The 13,895-nt window shown below is 38.3% G+C and overlaps 2 protein-coding genes across 5 annotated transcripts; both read left to right on the forward strand.

Moving 5' to 3' along the window:
• Positions 1-1,133: 1,133 nt before the first annotated feature.
• LOC140778851 (protein MIZU-KUSSEI 1-like) lies at positions 1,134-2,279 on the forward strand. Its single transcript, XM_073123736.1, has one exon. It carries the CDS (start codon positions 1,345-1,347, stop codon positions 2,089-2,091), a length of 747 nt encoding a protein of 248 aa, XP_072979837.1. The 5' UTR covers positions 1,134-1,344; the 3' UTR covers positions 2,092-2,279.
• Positions 2,280-7,209: 4,930 nt separating this feature from the next.
• Positions 7,210-13,722, forward strand: LOC140779647 (uncharacterized). Of its 4 annotated transcripts, XM_073124824.1 has the most exons (12): positions 7,210-7,395; positions 7,649-7,789; positions 7,999-8,119; positions 8,700-8,760; positions 9,449-9,565; positions 9,946-10,287; positions 11,115-11,506; positions 11,885-11,984; positions 12,089-12,148; positions 12,229-12,315; positions 13,000-13,128; positions 13,213-13,722. In XM_073124824.1, exons 3-12 carry the CDS (start codon positions 8,061-8,063, stop codon positions 13,516-13,518), a joined length of 1,653 nt encoding a protein of 550 aa, XP_072980925.1. In that variant the 5' UTR covers positions 7,210-7,395; positions 7,649-7,789; positions 7,999-8,060; the 3' UTR covers positions 13,519-13,722. The 4 variants fall into 4 exon arrangements, with proteins under 4 accessions (XP_072980925.1, XP_072980924.1, XP_072980927.1 ...); XM_073124823.1 differs by lacking the exon at positions 7,210-7,395 and having other exon boundaries at positions 7,459-7,789; XM_073124826.1 differs by lacking the exon at positions 7,210-7,395 and having other exon boundaries at positions 7,460-7,789; positions 9,452-9,565.
• Positions 13,723-13,895: the final 173 nt, after the last annotated feature.

Raw genomic sequence — 13,895 nt, forward strand, 5'->3', positions numbered from 1 at the left:
GGATGAGAAGGAAAGGGAGGAATTAATTGATGATGTGAAATTATCAAATATTCTATGCCCCCCCCCCCCCCCCCCCTAGCTAACATCTGTACATGTTCTCCCTTGGAACTCTAATTTGGTTTTCAGTAGTATGGGGGAATTAAGCAGGCCAGGCCGAGGTGCACATGATTGATATATATATATGCATGCAGGACCACCTTGATGAGCTCCTTGGAGATCTTTGGAATCCTTTAATTACAACAAACAAGAAGACACATGCCAAGTACATCAAATCACTGAATTAATCCTCGTTCACTGATACATTAGACGTCAGATTTCTAAATGAGGAGTAACAAATTAAGAATTTAATAACTTCGGCCGCCGAGCTCTATATGTCATCCAACTTAATTTTGTGCGGTGCTGACCGCTAATATATTACATATATACACATAGTGGGTAGTTAATGATTAATTAATCAGCTGGCTTCTTGGACCACGACGTATAATATATAGCTGTGTTATATAGTTAGGTGGGCTTTGGACCACGACGATGACAAGTAGAAGGTTTCCCTTCTCCCTACCTCCTTGTTTGGATGCACAAAGGAATGGGTGCAAAGCTAGCTTTTGACTGGAGGTTCGTCGCAGCATGCAGCGTTGTACCTCTGAATAATAATAATAATAATAATAATAATGATGATGATGATAACAATAATAGGCACCTCATCATCATCATTAATTGCCCATATATGCAGCAGGATGCACATCCATCTCACTTCCATGCACCTTTTTCCTCCTCTAAGCAAACTTTAGCCATATTAAGAAGTAAGAGTGGATCTGCCGGTTCATATTGAATACAAGACATGTATACAGGATTAAGAAGCCCGACACGTGTATGCGTGCATGTTATCCATCTTAAATATTGCAAATGAAAGCTGATTGAGACCCAATTTATCAGTGATTAATGCACGCTCGTGTGTATGTTTGTATATATCTTACAGTGTATATATACTAATCCATATGTAAATATAATACATCTCTCTCAAATTGGGAGTGAATTAAAAATAAAAGCACTCAGATGTAACATATATATATATCTCTCTCGACGTACGTCGAGCCAAGAAAGCAGCCCACATTCGAATGGGGCCAGTAGCACCTCACGTGGACAGAATTATTGCAACCCCTCTACACTCCTCAATTGGGCCCACACATAACCCACTGACGGAATCAGGCCTTCTCTCCTCTCCTGCTTAATTAGTGAGCTATTTAAACCTCATCTCATTCTCATATCCTCCACCTCTCCATAAATTAAGAAAAACAATTAGCTCCGGATCCGTCGTCTTACACATACAATTAAAAGTTTGAGAAGATGAGGATGATCGACTTGGGCGGCCAAAGAGGACCCCTCCAAATAATCGACACCCCCACCGCCGTCGACTGCACCAAGGACGTCCGCTTCCGCCGCTCTTTCCGCTCCTTAGTCGAATGCATGGTCCCTTACTGCCTCCTCTCCTCCTCCTCCTCCTCCTCCTCCTGCGCCGACACAGACTCTTGTTCCTCTACCACCACCACCACCACCACCACCACCACCACCACTACCGTGAATAATACCACCACCACCGTCACTGGCACCTTCTTCGGATACCGCCGCGGCCGCGTCAGCTTCTGCTTCCACGACGACTCCCGCTCCTCCACGTCACCTCTCCTCCTCCTCGACTTCGCCGTCCCTACCGCATACCTCGCTAAGGAAATGAAACACGGCCTCCTCCGCATCGCGCTGGAGTGCGACCGCGCCACCGCACGCTCCTCCTCGTCCGCGTCGCTGTTCGCTGTTCCAGTCTGGTCCATGTACTGCAACGGCCGCAAGGTCGGCTACGCCGTACGCCGCCATATGACCGAAGTCGACGCGGCGGTGTTCAAGATGATGCGGTCGGTTTCCGCCGGAGCCGGAGTACTTCCCGGGACAGAGTCGAAGGCGGGGGATGGAAATCTCATGTACCTAAGGGCGAGATTTGAGCGGGTTACCGGATCCGTTGATTCGGAGTCTTTTCATATGATCAATCCGGTTGGAAGCACTGGGCAACAGCAGTTGAGTATATTCCTCTTGAGGACGTAGGTAGATAGATAGATAGATAGATGATGATGACGATGGTGATGCTAAGTATACACATCAAGGCTAGTGAGCAGTGCTAGGCGGTGTACTTCATATATCTTCCGCTGTGTCGATTACTGTATTAAGAATTTTGTTAATTAAGATAATGTTTTCCGGCCCGCAGATATTAATACATATAAGGTTGATTTTCCAAAGAACATCTACATCGAAATTGGATCAATTAGAAAAATAAATAAATAAAATAAAAGGATATTATTAAAGAGCAAGACTAATGGCAGACAGATGAGATCACACATTCTCCCTTCCTATTGACCCGTCGGCTCAAGTCGGCCATGCGCACGAGGTGTCGAGAGCAGACACTCGGCTATGCGCACGGCTACATGCATCTTCTAAACCTTTTATTTTATTTTAAACCTTTTATTTTATTTTAGAGATCTTCTAATCTTAGTACTAAGTCTATGTCTTTTTTCTTTAAAAAATAAAAAAAGAAAGCAGATCATCATCTCATCTGCTTTCGGTTGTCCCCCCCCCCCCCCCCCCCCCCATTTTTTTAATAAAAAATAATTAATTAACCAGCACGGACCATTGTGATAATTAAGAAGCCAACAATTAATCTTAATGGCCGGCGAAAACCTATATATTTAGCCCTAGGAAAATTACATGCATCAATGCTTTGCATTACATTATATGGCACTTGTTATTAGAGTTGCATAGATTAAAAGAAAATAAATCATTGGGTGTGAGAATAGTTAATTGGTCGTTGGGCTTGTTAGGGCCGTTCCCTAATTATTGAGGCGCATTATGAGCATCTCAACTTTTTGTACAAATTAAACTCTTAATTTAACTTAGAGAGTGGGATGCCAAATACTCTTTTCAAGTGACATGACGCCGTTCGCAGGGGATTCCCTCATATTTTAATAAGGCATGCTAAAAGTTGTGTTACTTTATTCCCAAACTTTCAAATTGATTACTATGGAGTATGGAAGTATGCATGCTTTCGGTTCTAAGTTCCGATGTGGATTCTCGATCCTTCATAGTTCAGATATGTTGATTGTGGGTCACATGCTTTTTAAAATGTTTTATTAATAGAGCACAATAACACTAATTAGCCTAGAATTCTATATTTCCTATTATTTGTGACAGAAATACGTACTGCTACAAAGAAACGTAAGTCCATGGGAAGAGAGACTTATGGGATTGATATTTAATATATTATCCTTATATTCATTGTAGCTCATTTCTTGAAAGAGAGACATCTACCAAACTTACAGTCTAAGAGAGAGAGAGAGAGAGAAAAAGATCAGATATGGTTGCTAAAGTTTGTTCCAGGGAGAGACAGGAATGATGGTTAGCCAAACCATTGCCTGTTGGCCAAGATCCAATCTGATACAACAACATCGTGATTGGGCTGGACATCATGATTGAGTTCATGAGGCTGGGCTACCATCTTCAGACACATCAATCGCCTCCATCTCTTCTATGGGTAATTAGGTGTACATGTGGTTGATTTGATGCATTACCTAAGGAATACAAAATAAATAAATAAATAAATAAATAAAGCCCAAGAAGTGATCATTGTGTCCACTGAAACAATATAACTCAGGATCATGCATGCATGCCACGTGACCTTAGCTAATTTAATTACCACTGCTAATGTATGGAATCTGTTTCCCCTCCTCACTTCTCTTTCTTTTTTTTTGGGCCCATGGATCCAGGCCCATCATATAAGAATCATTATATGGACCCGGCCCAACAAAGAATAAATCATGGGCTCAACCAAAGGTGAAAGGGCCTTTCTGGAATTTAAAAAAAAAAAAGAAAACGCAACCAAATTAAAAAGATAAAGTATATACGTATAAACTTTTGACTGGTAAGTGGTAACACCTTTGACTCAGAAAGAGATGTCATATATAATAAGATCACGTTAGAACTGACTGTTGAACTAATAGGATAACCACTTGATTCGTTAGGAGATTTTCCAATGTTTTATATGTTCCCTATCTTATTCTACAACTTATTCCTCGACGCACGTACGTTCATGGTAATCTCGATCAAAATAAGCTAGTGGTCCCACCTGTCATTATTCCCTTTTTTTTAACCCCCCTCAAAAAATAAAACAGTTAAATAGCAATGCAGACGTTTCATTTCGTTATCATGAAAGGTGATGAAATATTAAGCCATTACGATTCGTCAGTCGTCACCCACCCACCCCAAAATTTATATATATGAGGAGGACATGATTGTTCCTGAAAAGCTATGCTTTTATCAATGGGACTTGGTCGTTAATTATAGTTGATAAGGAAATTAAGGGTGAAGTGGATTCGCTGCTACTCGATCTAAATAATTTCCAAGCTCCCTTTCTTAATTATTTCTTTTGGCCCACATTGCTTTAGCTTTGCAGTCGGTCTATGAATTCTTTAACCACCGAGATTCTAAACTAAGTCTGGAACTCGAAGCTTCCTTCGTCGCCATGTTCACGTACCGAGGTGGTTTGGCTTCCATCTTTTTTCACAAAGAAACTTTAGACCACTAAAACGGAGGAGCATGCGAAAGGCCTAGTAGGCAAGGCAAACACAAATTTAATTAATTGTAATGATTACACTCCAATTGGCCACCTTTTATTGTGGTTGGTTAGCCGTTCCATCAATATCCTGATGGTCAATTAGGGACAATTTGGCATTCTACGTACGTACAAGAGAAAAACAAACAAAGAAAGTCCTGCCCTATTAGTCGAGGAGTTATATTATATATGAGGTTTTACAATATGGTAAAAGGTATTCTTATTACGAAGTGTATGTATGTAGGAGCCTGGAGCCCCCGCGTGAGTAGTTGACATCTAATTAATTGACCTGAGATCCAGACATAAATCTCGTATGTCAAAATATATGATCACATGAATAAATAATTCATGATGAATTAGAGAAGACAGGTAAAGAGTATGGGCAAGCTTTGAAGGAGTGTCTTCTAGTGCCCGATGTGTCCGTTAACCTACGGCATTTTTCCTGCCATAAATTAAGCACGACCTACCCACTTTCTAATTAATGCCCACATATGTGAATATACATAAATTACTCGGAACTAGTTTTACTGCTGCTAAATGTCTAAAATGTTAATAATTACTTTGATGCATGCTTACTGATCATCTCGCTGGGAGATTCTTGAATTGCAATGCATTGCATTGCTTGCTTTGGAAGGGAACAAAAAAAAGTTGATGGCATCTGTCTCTCGTACGCAGTTAAGTAACATAATGACACCTCACTTCTTCTAGGTACACTCCAAAGTGTTAGCCAATGTCCAGCTGGCAGCTTCACTTTTGCTCATCTCCCCTCCCCCCCAAAAAAAGATGTTGCAATCCAAGTCCAACTCCTCCTTAGTCTCATCACTTCTCGATGAACTTTTTTTTAAAAAAAATAAAATAAAATCTCGATGATGATCTTAGTATCAAAGGCATTAGATTATGGAGCTTTGTTAATTAATTGAGTCCATCTTTGGGTATAATAGAAAGTAATTAAGTGAGGATCTCGGTAATTACCTCACCCTGGCCATTAATCAATTAACCCATTGCGAGGGAAGAGATGCAATTTTAATCTATCATCTACCAGCTGTTGAGTGAAAGGAGTTAAAAAAAAGAAGAAGAAAAAGATAGAGTTCTACTGCTGCTGTTTTATGTTTACTCTCTAGTGTCGGCAGAACAGCGAAGCACTCCACGTAAAAAGTATATAATATTGTCTATGTGTCCATGGAATATTTTAGTGGCCCATATATTGGATCTTGGGTCATCCTATTTATTATGACCTCTGCCGTTGTTTTTAAATTAGACCTTGGGAACGCCATCCACAATTAATCCATGCAACTTAATTACAAAATATATGATATATACATATACTATTTCATGTGTGGGCTCACCTCTCTCTAAATTTTTGTTTGCAGGAAGACAGGACAAATATATTTAAGAATTTGAGGTACGAAATAATAAATTTAGTAAGTTTCTTCTTTCTTCCAGGTAAGACTGATAGAGAAAATAATGAAGATTAACAGTGGTGATTATTTATATATTTATATTACGGGTATAGACGAGTCCTTTCTTTATCAAAGTTATATATATATATATATATATATTTAGTGTGAACAGTGAACACCGACACTTCGCTTCGCTTGTAAGGTGCTTTACTTTTATATGTGAAAATTCGGAAGATATTCTATTTCTCTTTCTTTTTTCCCTGTTTAGTCTTCTGATGGTCTACCATCGTACTCCAAGTCTATGACTAAATAAGTTCCATTAATACATTATATACATTATAGTTGGAACAAACTTCACCTACTTAGTGAAGCATAATAAAAAATAATACATTATATTAAGCTCAAACATTACTTAAAGGTAAAATAAATAACTCTGCTATGTAGTATATAGTCAAGAATTATACATACACAAAATACAAAATAGAAAAAGAAGATGGTGATCTGTCAAATCTGACAAGCTTAGATCATCACCCAGCTCGTAGGCCTTGACAGAGATGGAAAGGAGGAAGTGATATTGACGATGGTCGATGGGATAGTGCCAGTATATCAGTGAAGATAGAGAGAGAAAATTAATTAAAAAAAAAAGAAAAAAAAAAAAGAAAATGAGGGAGGAGGAATCACCCATTCACCCACGGGGAAATCCCACAAAGGGGAGGAATTTCTTTTTCAGAAGGCCCAGTAGATTTCCCTGCTAGGGCCGGCGCAGCTGATTTGTTTCCTGTTGATTTTTGACCTACTTAGATGAATCAGTTGACGAACAAAATTATCATTAAATGCGTAAAAATCATGTGCAATGTATCACAAGGTAAATAGGAATAAAAATGATATATATATATATCCTATCTATGTAATGATGCACTGACATAAAGGAAATCGGATCAATAGTAATTTATTCCAAAACTTGTACATCTTAGATTATGACAGCTTCTTCAATAGTATTATACCCTTGCCTTCATATCTCCAGTACAGTGACATTGAAAAGATCACGAAAAAGGTTTTCGTCGATCGAGAATCCCCAAAACAACCTCCTAGAGAAAGTGACATGGTCAATTGGAAGATATCACCGGCAATTATAGTAATAAGATGGCATATTGGCATCGCTACCGATGTCTCCATTTATCTAATCCTAAGCTTTCTCTTCCCCTCTAATGGAGGTTAGGAGGGAATAGTTCACTAGTCCCTCTGTAGGCCGAGATTAATCAATGGTGGCCCTCAACCATAACCACCTGCCCTCTCTACTACTGGGACCATGTCTTTATCAGACACACTGGCTGCTCCTCACCTAATGTAAAGATTGGTCTTCTTTCTTTTTTTTTTATAAATAAAAAAAAATACAAATTGGTAATTGGGAAGTGGGATAGTTAGCATTGATTTAGTGGGCATTTTTCTTTGATTTCTTCTTTTGTGTTTTTAGTTTTTGGTTTGGTGGGTCATCTTCTCTTTCAGGGATTTGGTTGTCTGGATGCCTGTCAATGGTATCTATTTATTATTGGGTTTATGATTATTTCCTCCAAAATAACCCACCTCCGTCCGTGTGCAGTGCCTTCTCCCTTGCCTCGCCCTCTGTTGCCTTCGTCGTTTCCAAGAAAACTTTGAGCGGCTTCCTGAGAGAGTCTCAGGTGCTCCTTAATTTCCTGGATTCACGGCAAAGGTTTACGATGGGCAGTATTGGCCTCCTCCGGTGAGCATTCTTTTTCTTTGCTTCGATCTCATCAAGGTTTTAAGATTGTTTTTCCTTGGATTCCTTTTTTTATTTTTATTTTTTGGTTCCCTTACCCTTCTTCTGGGTTGTATGATGATGATGATGACAATGATTGAGGTTGTGTTGGCGAGTGTTCTTTTTGGTTGCGGCTTTTAGATTCATGTGATCACGCTACGATGGGTTCTCAGGTTCTTCGGAAGCTAGCGTGCAGAGGGCCAAGGGATCAGTTGGGTTAGCAGAACAAGAGTGTATGGAACCTCCAACCACTGATTCTGGCGCTTATTACAGCCGAGATCGGCGTTCCCGGAGGTTAATATTTCTGAGCTCTCTTCTTTATGCGTGAAGATGCTGAACAAGTTTCTTCTCTGTCTCCTCCTCAAGTGTCTACATTCCACAATTCGAATCTTTTCATGATGACTGCTTCAAGGCTTATGTGATGAAATGGTGTGAATATCGATGAATTGGGTTGAAAAATAGCATAGCCGTATAGGGTGGAGTGCCTTCGAAATCTAACAACATGAAGAAATATCTACATTGTGGTGTTAAGGATTGTTCTTGGATGATTCTCCCTTGTCTACTATTACTATGGAAGAAAGTACTTTAACTTACTGTAGGGATATTATTGGCACGGTAGCTTTCTAGCATTGAGGGACGCTCTCAGTTTCTAAGCATTTTTTTTTCTCCTTTCTTTGAGCTTAGGGAAAAGCATTCGGTTTACAACAGAACAACAAATTTATTTTGATTAATTGCTGATCTTTTCTTAACTTCGACCACTTTACTGTCCTTAACTTTTATCATTTTAGAGCTTTATGCTTTGAGCTCACCATAATTTCATCTTCTCTTTGGAGCATTTTTTTTTTAAAAAAATTTAGTTTTGCGTCAATTTCAGTGTATCGTCGGTGCACGAAGATGTGTTGAATATGTCACCTCGATTGTCCTATCACAATCCTGTAAGTGATCTGACTCTTTTTTCCCCCTCTGATTTTGTGGTTTACTAGGTTATTTATATTGTATATTTGCCCTTTGTGCAATATTATAGTTGTGTCAGGCATCAAAGTATCATACTTCTACATCTTTTGTTCAGCTCTGTATAAATTCTCTCTTCTTTGGTCTATTGCTTAAGCTGGAAGCAGGTCGTTCAATAATGATAGAAGTGTATATGCGTACAAAGCCATATTCATACTAAAGTTTGTTCCACCAGATTATCAGATAACAAAAGTATTTCCGGATATAAGATGGCAATCTGTTTGACATGGCACCTAAAAGAGAATTTTCGTTTCTGGAAGCTGGTAATTAGGCCAAAAAATACAATATATACTTTCTACCATGTCAGCTCCTATAATGTGCAACCCACTGTTTCCATAGCGTTGCAGCAATAGAGATGCCAGTTAATGCATGTCCCTCAGAAATAAAAAGGTGAAATGGATTGCACAAGGAAACTCTCCACTTTGCTCAGCCTTCTTCAGATGGCTGTTACATTGCCCAAGGAAACTTCCATGTTTACTGGCTTTTGGAAATCAATAATCCTTTTTACCTGTTTCCATGCTATGAATTTTAAATTATAAGCTGCTGCATACATTTGAATCATAATTCTTGTACACTGTCCTCTAATTGCCCCCATATTCTTCTATCATCTAGCAGAGTATCAATCTACAGAGAAGACTTCATAAATGGAGTTCCTTGCACTTAAAAGAGATGGTTCCACACCGTCATTCTGCTGCATCCACAGCTCCAACTGAAATTCTGACTCCTAAGGTTAGTCCTAGATCCTAATCATAATTTCAATGACAAACTCTACGTAGGTTATGCAGGTCCCTAATTTTACCATTATTGGCATGCTAAAAGCCTAAAACTCATCCAGTCATCTAATATGATCAATTTCCTAAGTTAAACGTTACCAATCATTTGTACTCTATCTAGGAGAATCTGGAGTTCCTTTTTTTTTTTTTAAATATATAAATATTTCTTTGCATGTTATTAATTCTATCAGCTATTCAGTCTATCATAAATGTTGACACGTCCATTAACGTATCGAGTATCATATAATACCATTGACGTTATTGCCATAGAAAGGAAAAACAAATAAAAAGTTTTCTATATGCCCTTTTTCTGACGTTGCAGCATGTCGTTCGCAGTCTGTTGCAGACTTGGTCAATGAGATTGCAATTCTCGAGCTGGAAGTTGTACATTTGGAACGGCATCTACTCTCATTATATCGAACAGCTTTTGACCAATATCTATGTAGCTCCCCTAGTAATGCTGGCGAGGCCTGGATTTCAGAGCACTTCTCCAGAGACCAACTGGATGATGCTAAAGTTCAGATAGTGCAACAACATACTCAAGATTTAACTTCCAGCCAACTAGTAGAGAAAAAGCATCAATCTTTAAAACTTGAGAGAATAGAGGAGAGCGCGCTGAATTGCAGGCATGTCGAGCATTCTGCCATCAATACATTAGCTGCCTCAGATTGTAAGAATGTATGCACACTTTTCTTATATCCTTTGCATCAAGCACAATTACTTTATCTTTCTGACAATCATTTTATTTAAGATCATGAAAAAATTATCTCGTATCTGCAAAAATGTAACATGAATAAATTTTATCATTTGTTGTTCGATTATAGGTCCTTAAGCATCTCGATAAAATATAATCTGGATAATTAGTATACAAAATGAATTTGGTGGTTACAAAATTTTGATATTCATCAGGTAACTACAAAGAGTTGAATTGCCTACTCCTATTTATCTATTGCAAAAGATCTTGTGCCTTCTTGCATAATAGTACTGTTCTCGAGTATATGAGATCCTTATTTATTAGCATTGTTTAATGAAGACAATACATCAGTCGCACGGGCTGCTGTTCTGATTTGACTTTGGAAGTGTAATTGATATGTTTCTGTTTAAAATAAGATTCAATGTCTTATTACATTTGTTATCACTATTTGGTATGCATACATAATGCTTTCGAAACCTCACTAGCACATATGCACCAAAAAATAGACAATGCCACTCCGCCATCACACTAGATGATGAAGGCCCAAACCTGAGCAAAAGGTTACATCACATATCACCATGGCCAATCCACAACTACCAATCTAAGGTCGTAAGTTTAAGTTATTCCATTAAGCTTAATGATGAACTTCTTGTTCATATGTTTTGTATGAATGAAGCGTATGCACATTTTAGTGTTGACTATTTGCACAAGAAGTGGTACTTTAGCCAACACTCCAACAGAGCTGTCTTTCATTGTTTGGTTCCAAATGGATATTTCTGATCCATCCTGTATATCTTTTGAATGTTATCAGGAAATATCAAAATGTACTTCTGGGCATCGCAGCCTTGCGGATCATCTGGGTGCTTCTATCAGTGACCATGTACCTGAGATTTGTTGTAAACTTTCTGAAGATATTGTCAGATGCATTTCTGCTGTCTATTGCAAACTTGCAAACTCACAGACGCAAGATGTGGAACAGTTGGCTTCACCTACTCCATCTGTGTCATCTTCAAGTACATTTTCTCCCAAAGATCCTTATGATAGTTGGAGTCCTCAGTGCCACTATGAAGCTATAGTAAGCCCCTGTCGGTTTGAGTCACTTAAAGAGAAGAATGATCCATACAGTGGCATGGTTGTCATTCCACAAATACGCATAGATGCTGACAGATTTGGCTATGCCTCTAAAATGCTAGAGAAATTCAGGTAGTTGATCAAACTGTGCTGTAGGAAAGTATCATTATGGTCTTTGTATACCCTAAGAATCATTTTGGTACATCTACCATAAAGCAGGCAGTTTGTTTATTTAGATAAACTAGAATGCTGGAAGTAATTTTTTTAAAAATTAAACCAGGAAAATCTTATGGGATGAACCTGGCATTCTCATATTAGAATTAGCTACAAGTACCATTACATAGTTTTTGTGTCTAACAATGTTCAGTAAAATTTGTTGTTGTACCATAGATATTCATGAAAATATGACAATTTCCTCTATGCTTACTTTGAAGAATGGATGATACACTATTTTAATTGCATCTGTTGCCACAATAACTTATACATTTGTACACATTTTGTATGAGATAGGTCCCTGATACGATGCCTGGAGAAGATTGACCCAAGGAAGATGGGGCATGAGGAACAACTTGCTTTCTGGATCAACATTCATAATGCATTAGTGATGCATGTAAGTTTTAGTAACTTTCCCTCTACCCGTACTAATTTGTTAACTACATCATGTATCATGATATTGAGGGGTGTAACTAGAAAATGTCTTATGATATATCACAGGCATTTTTAGCTTATGGGCTTCATGATAATCACATTAAAAGTACCTACCTGATCCTAAAGGTAAGCATCGCATATAAACTTTTGGTTTTGTCACCACAAAGATTACTTTTCCAATAGTTATACACTGAAATCTACTTCAGGCAGCTTATGATGTTGGTGGCCATTCAATAAATGCTCATACTATTCGGAGTTCAATTCTTGGTTGCCAACCCATTCGTCCAGCATTGGTATGTCTGCAAGCTTCATTCTCCTTATGAAATTTGTCAATTCAGTAGCAACAATGACCAACATACCAAAATAAAACCATAGCAAACATCTTCATCTAGTAGCAAGTGTTTCAAACTCGATCAACTTAGATCACCCATCCTAAACAAATAGAGAAAGAATTGAAGCAAGAGATATGGATTTCTACTAACTCAGATTGATGGACTCCAGTTTGACCTAAATTTAGGGACCAGGATAACTCAAGTTTCGAATGAGGGGTCACTGATCCTATAAACCAAGATGAGTACTTAGGCTAGTATGATTAATGATTATCATATAGGGTCATAAACAACAGTTACTACTATTCTGTATAGAAATTCTATACCCTTCTCATCAACTTGTGTTTCTGGTAAAGGCTATCCCCTCTTCCCAAACATAGCCTTAGCTATGAACTTAGTACATATTGATGGAAGACAATATCAATAGGTAGTATAATTTCCACACAGGGTTTTGGAACTCCCTTATTGAGCTATAAGTGGAGTTAACTGCAGGACAATATTACTTGATGAGTAGGATACTGCACTAACATAGTGAAGATATATAGATTCATCTTCGTCGTTTTGTTAAATTTGCTTGGTTTACAACCTCATTCTCACAAGCCAGAACATTCAAGCTTACTTGCATCTATTATTATCATGCATCTGCAGTGGGTGCGTGCACTATTCACACCAACAAAAAGGTTCACGATGGGGAATGGCAGACATCCATATGCTTTTGATCGTCCCGAGCCACTTTCTCATTTTGCTCTTAGCACGGGAGCATACTCAGACCCTGCTGTATGATCTTAAGGCTTATTCTGCTACAACTATTATTCATTTTGGATTAGATATAGAAGATAAATCTGAATCAAAATTTTGTAGGTTCGACTTTACACAGCCAAGGGTATCTACCAGGAGCTGGAGCAAGCAAAGACTGAATTTGTTCAAGCTAATGTCGTGGTTGGAAAACAAATAAAGATCTTACTCCCAAAGATTTTACACTACTATGCAAAGGATGCTTCTTTCGAATTATTTGACGTTATTGAGATGGTATGCAAGTGCCTACCTGAAAGCCAGCGGAAATCCATTCAACGATGTCTTAGAAGAAGAGTAGACAAGTGTGTGGAGTGGTTACCATACAAGTCATGTTTCAGATACATTGTGCATAGAGATCTAGCCGAACAATAAAGATTAATCTATTCTCAGTTCATAAGTGAAAAAAAAAAAATCCAAATCGTTCTTTGTATCATCTTCCAACACGGTTCCTTCCTACACTAGTCCAACTTTGATCAGTCTTGAGTTTAGTCCTACATTTGTATAGGTTTTCCTGTTGCCTTTTCTTGTTGAACTTTTGTACAGTGACTGCTTACTGAATGATGGATTATCTTGCCATTCTCCGTGTTATCTTGTATCTTGTGTGTTACTACTTACTAGTCCATGGAGATTATTTTTCCCTTTTCTTCCACTTAACTGTTAAGGAAGTAGAGTCAATCTGCTTTCACCATGTACCGTTCCCATTTGCAATGGCACTAATGAAGTTGGCAAAACCTTGAAGATGCTTTGAC

Source organism: Typha angustifolia, chromosome 15 (genome assembly GCF_048772165.1).
Source record: "Typha angustifolia cultivar Huaian chromosome 15, ASM4877216v1, whole genome shotgun sequence".
NCBI classification, from domain to species: domain Eukaryota; kingdom Viridiplantae; phylum Streptophyta; class Magnoliopsida; order Poales; family Typhaceae; genus Typha; species Typha angustifolia.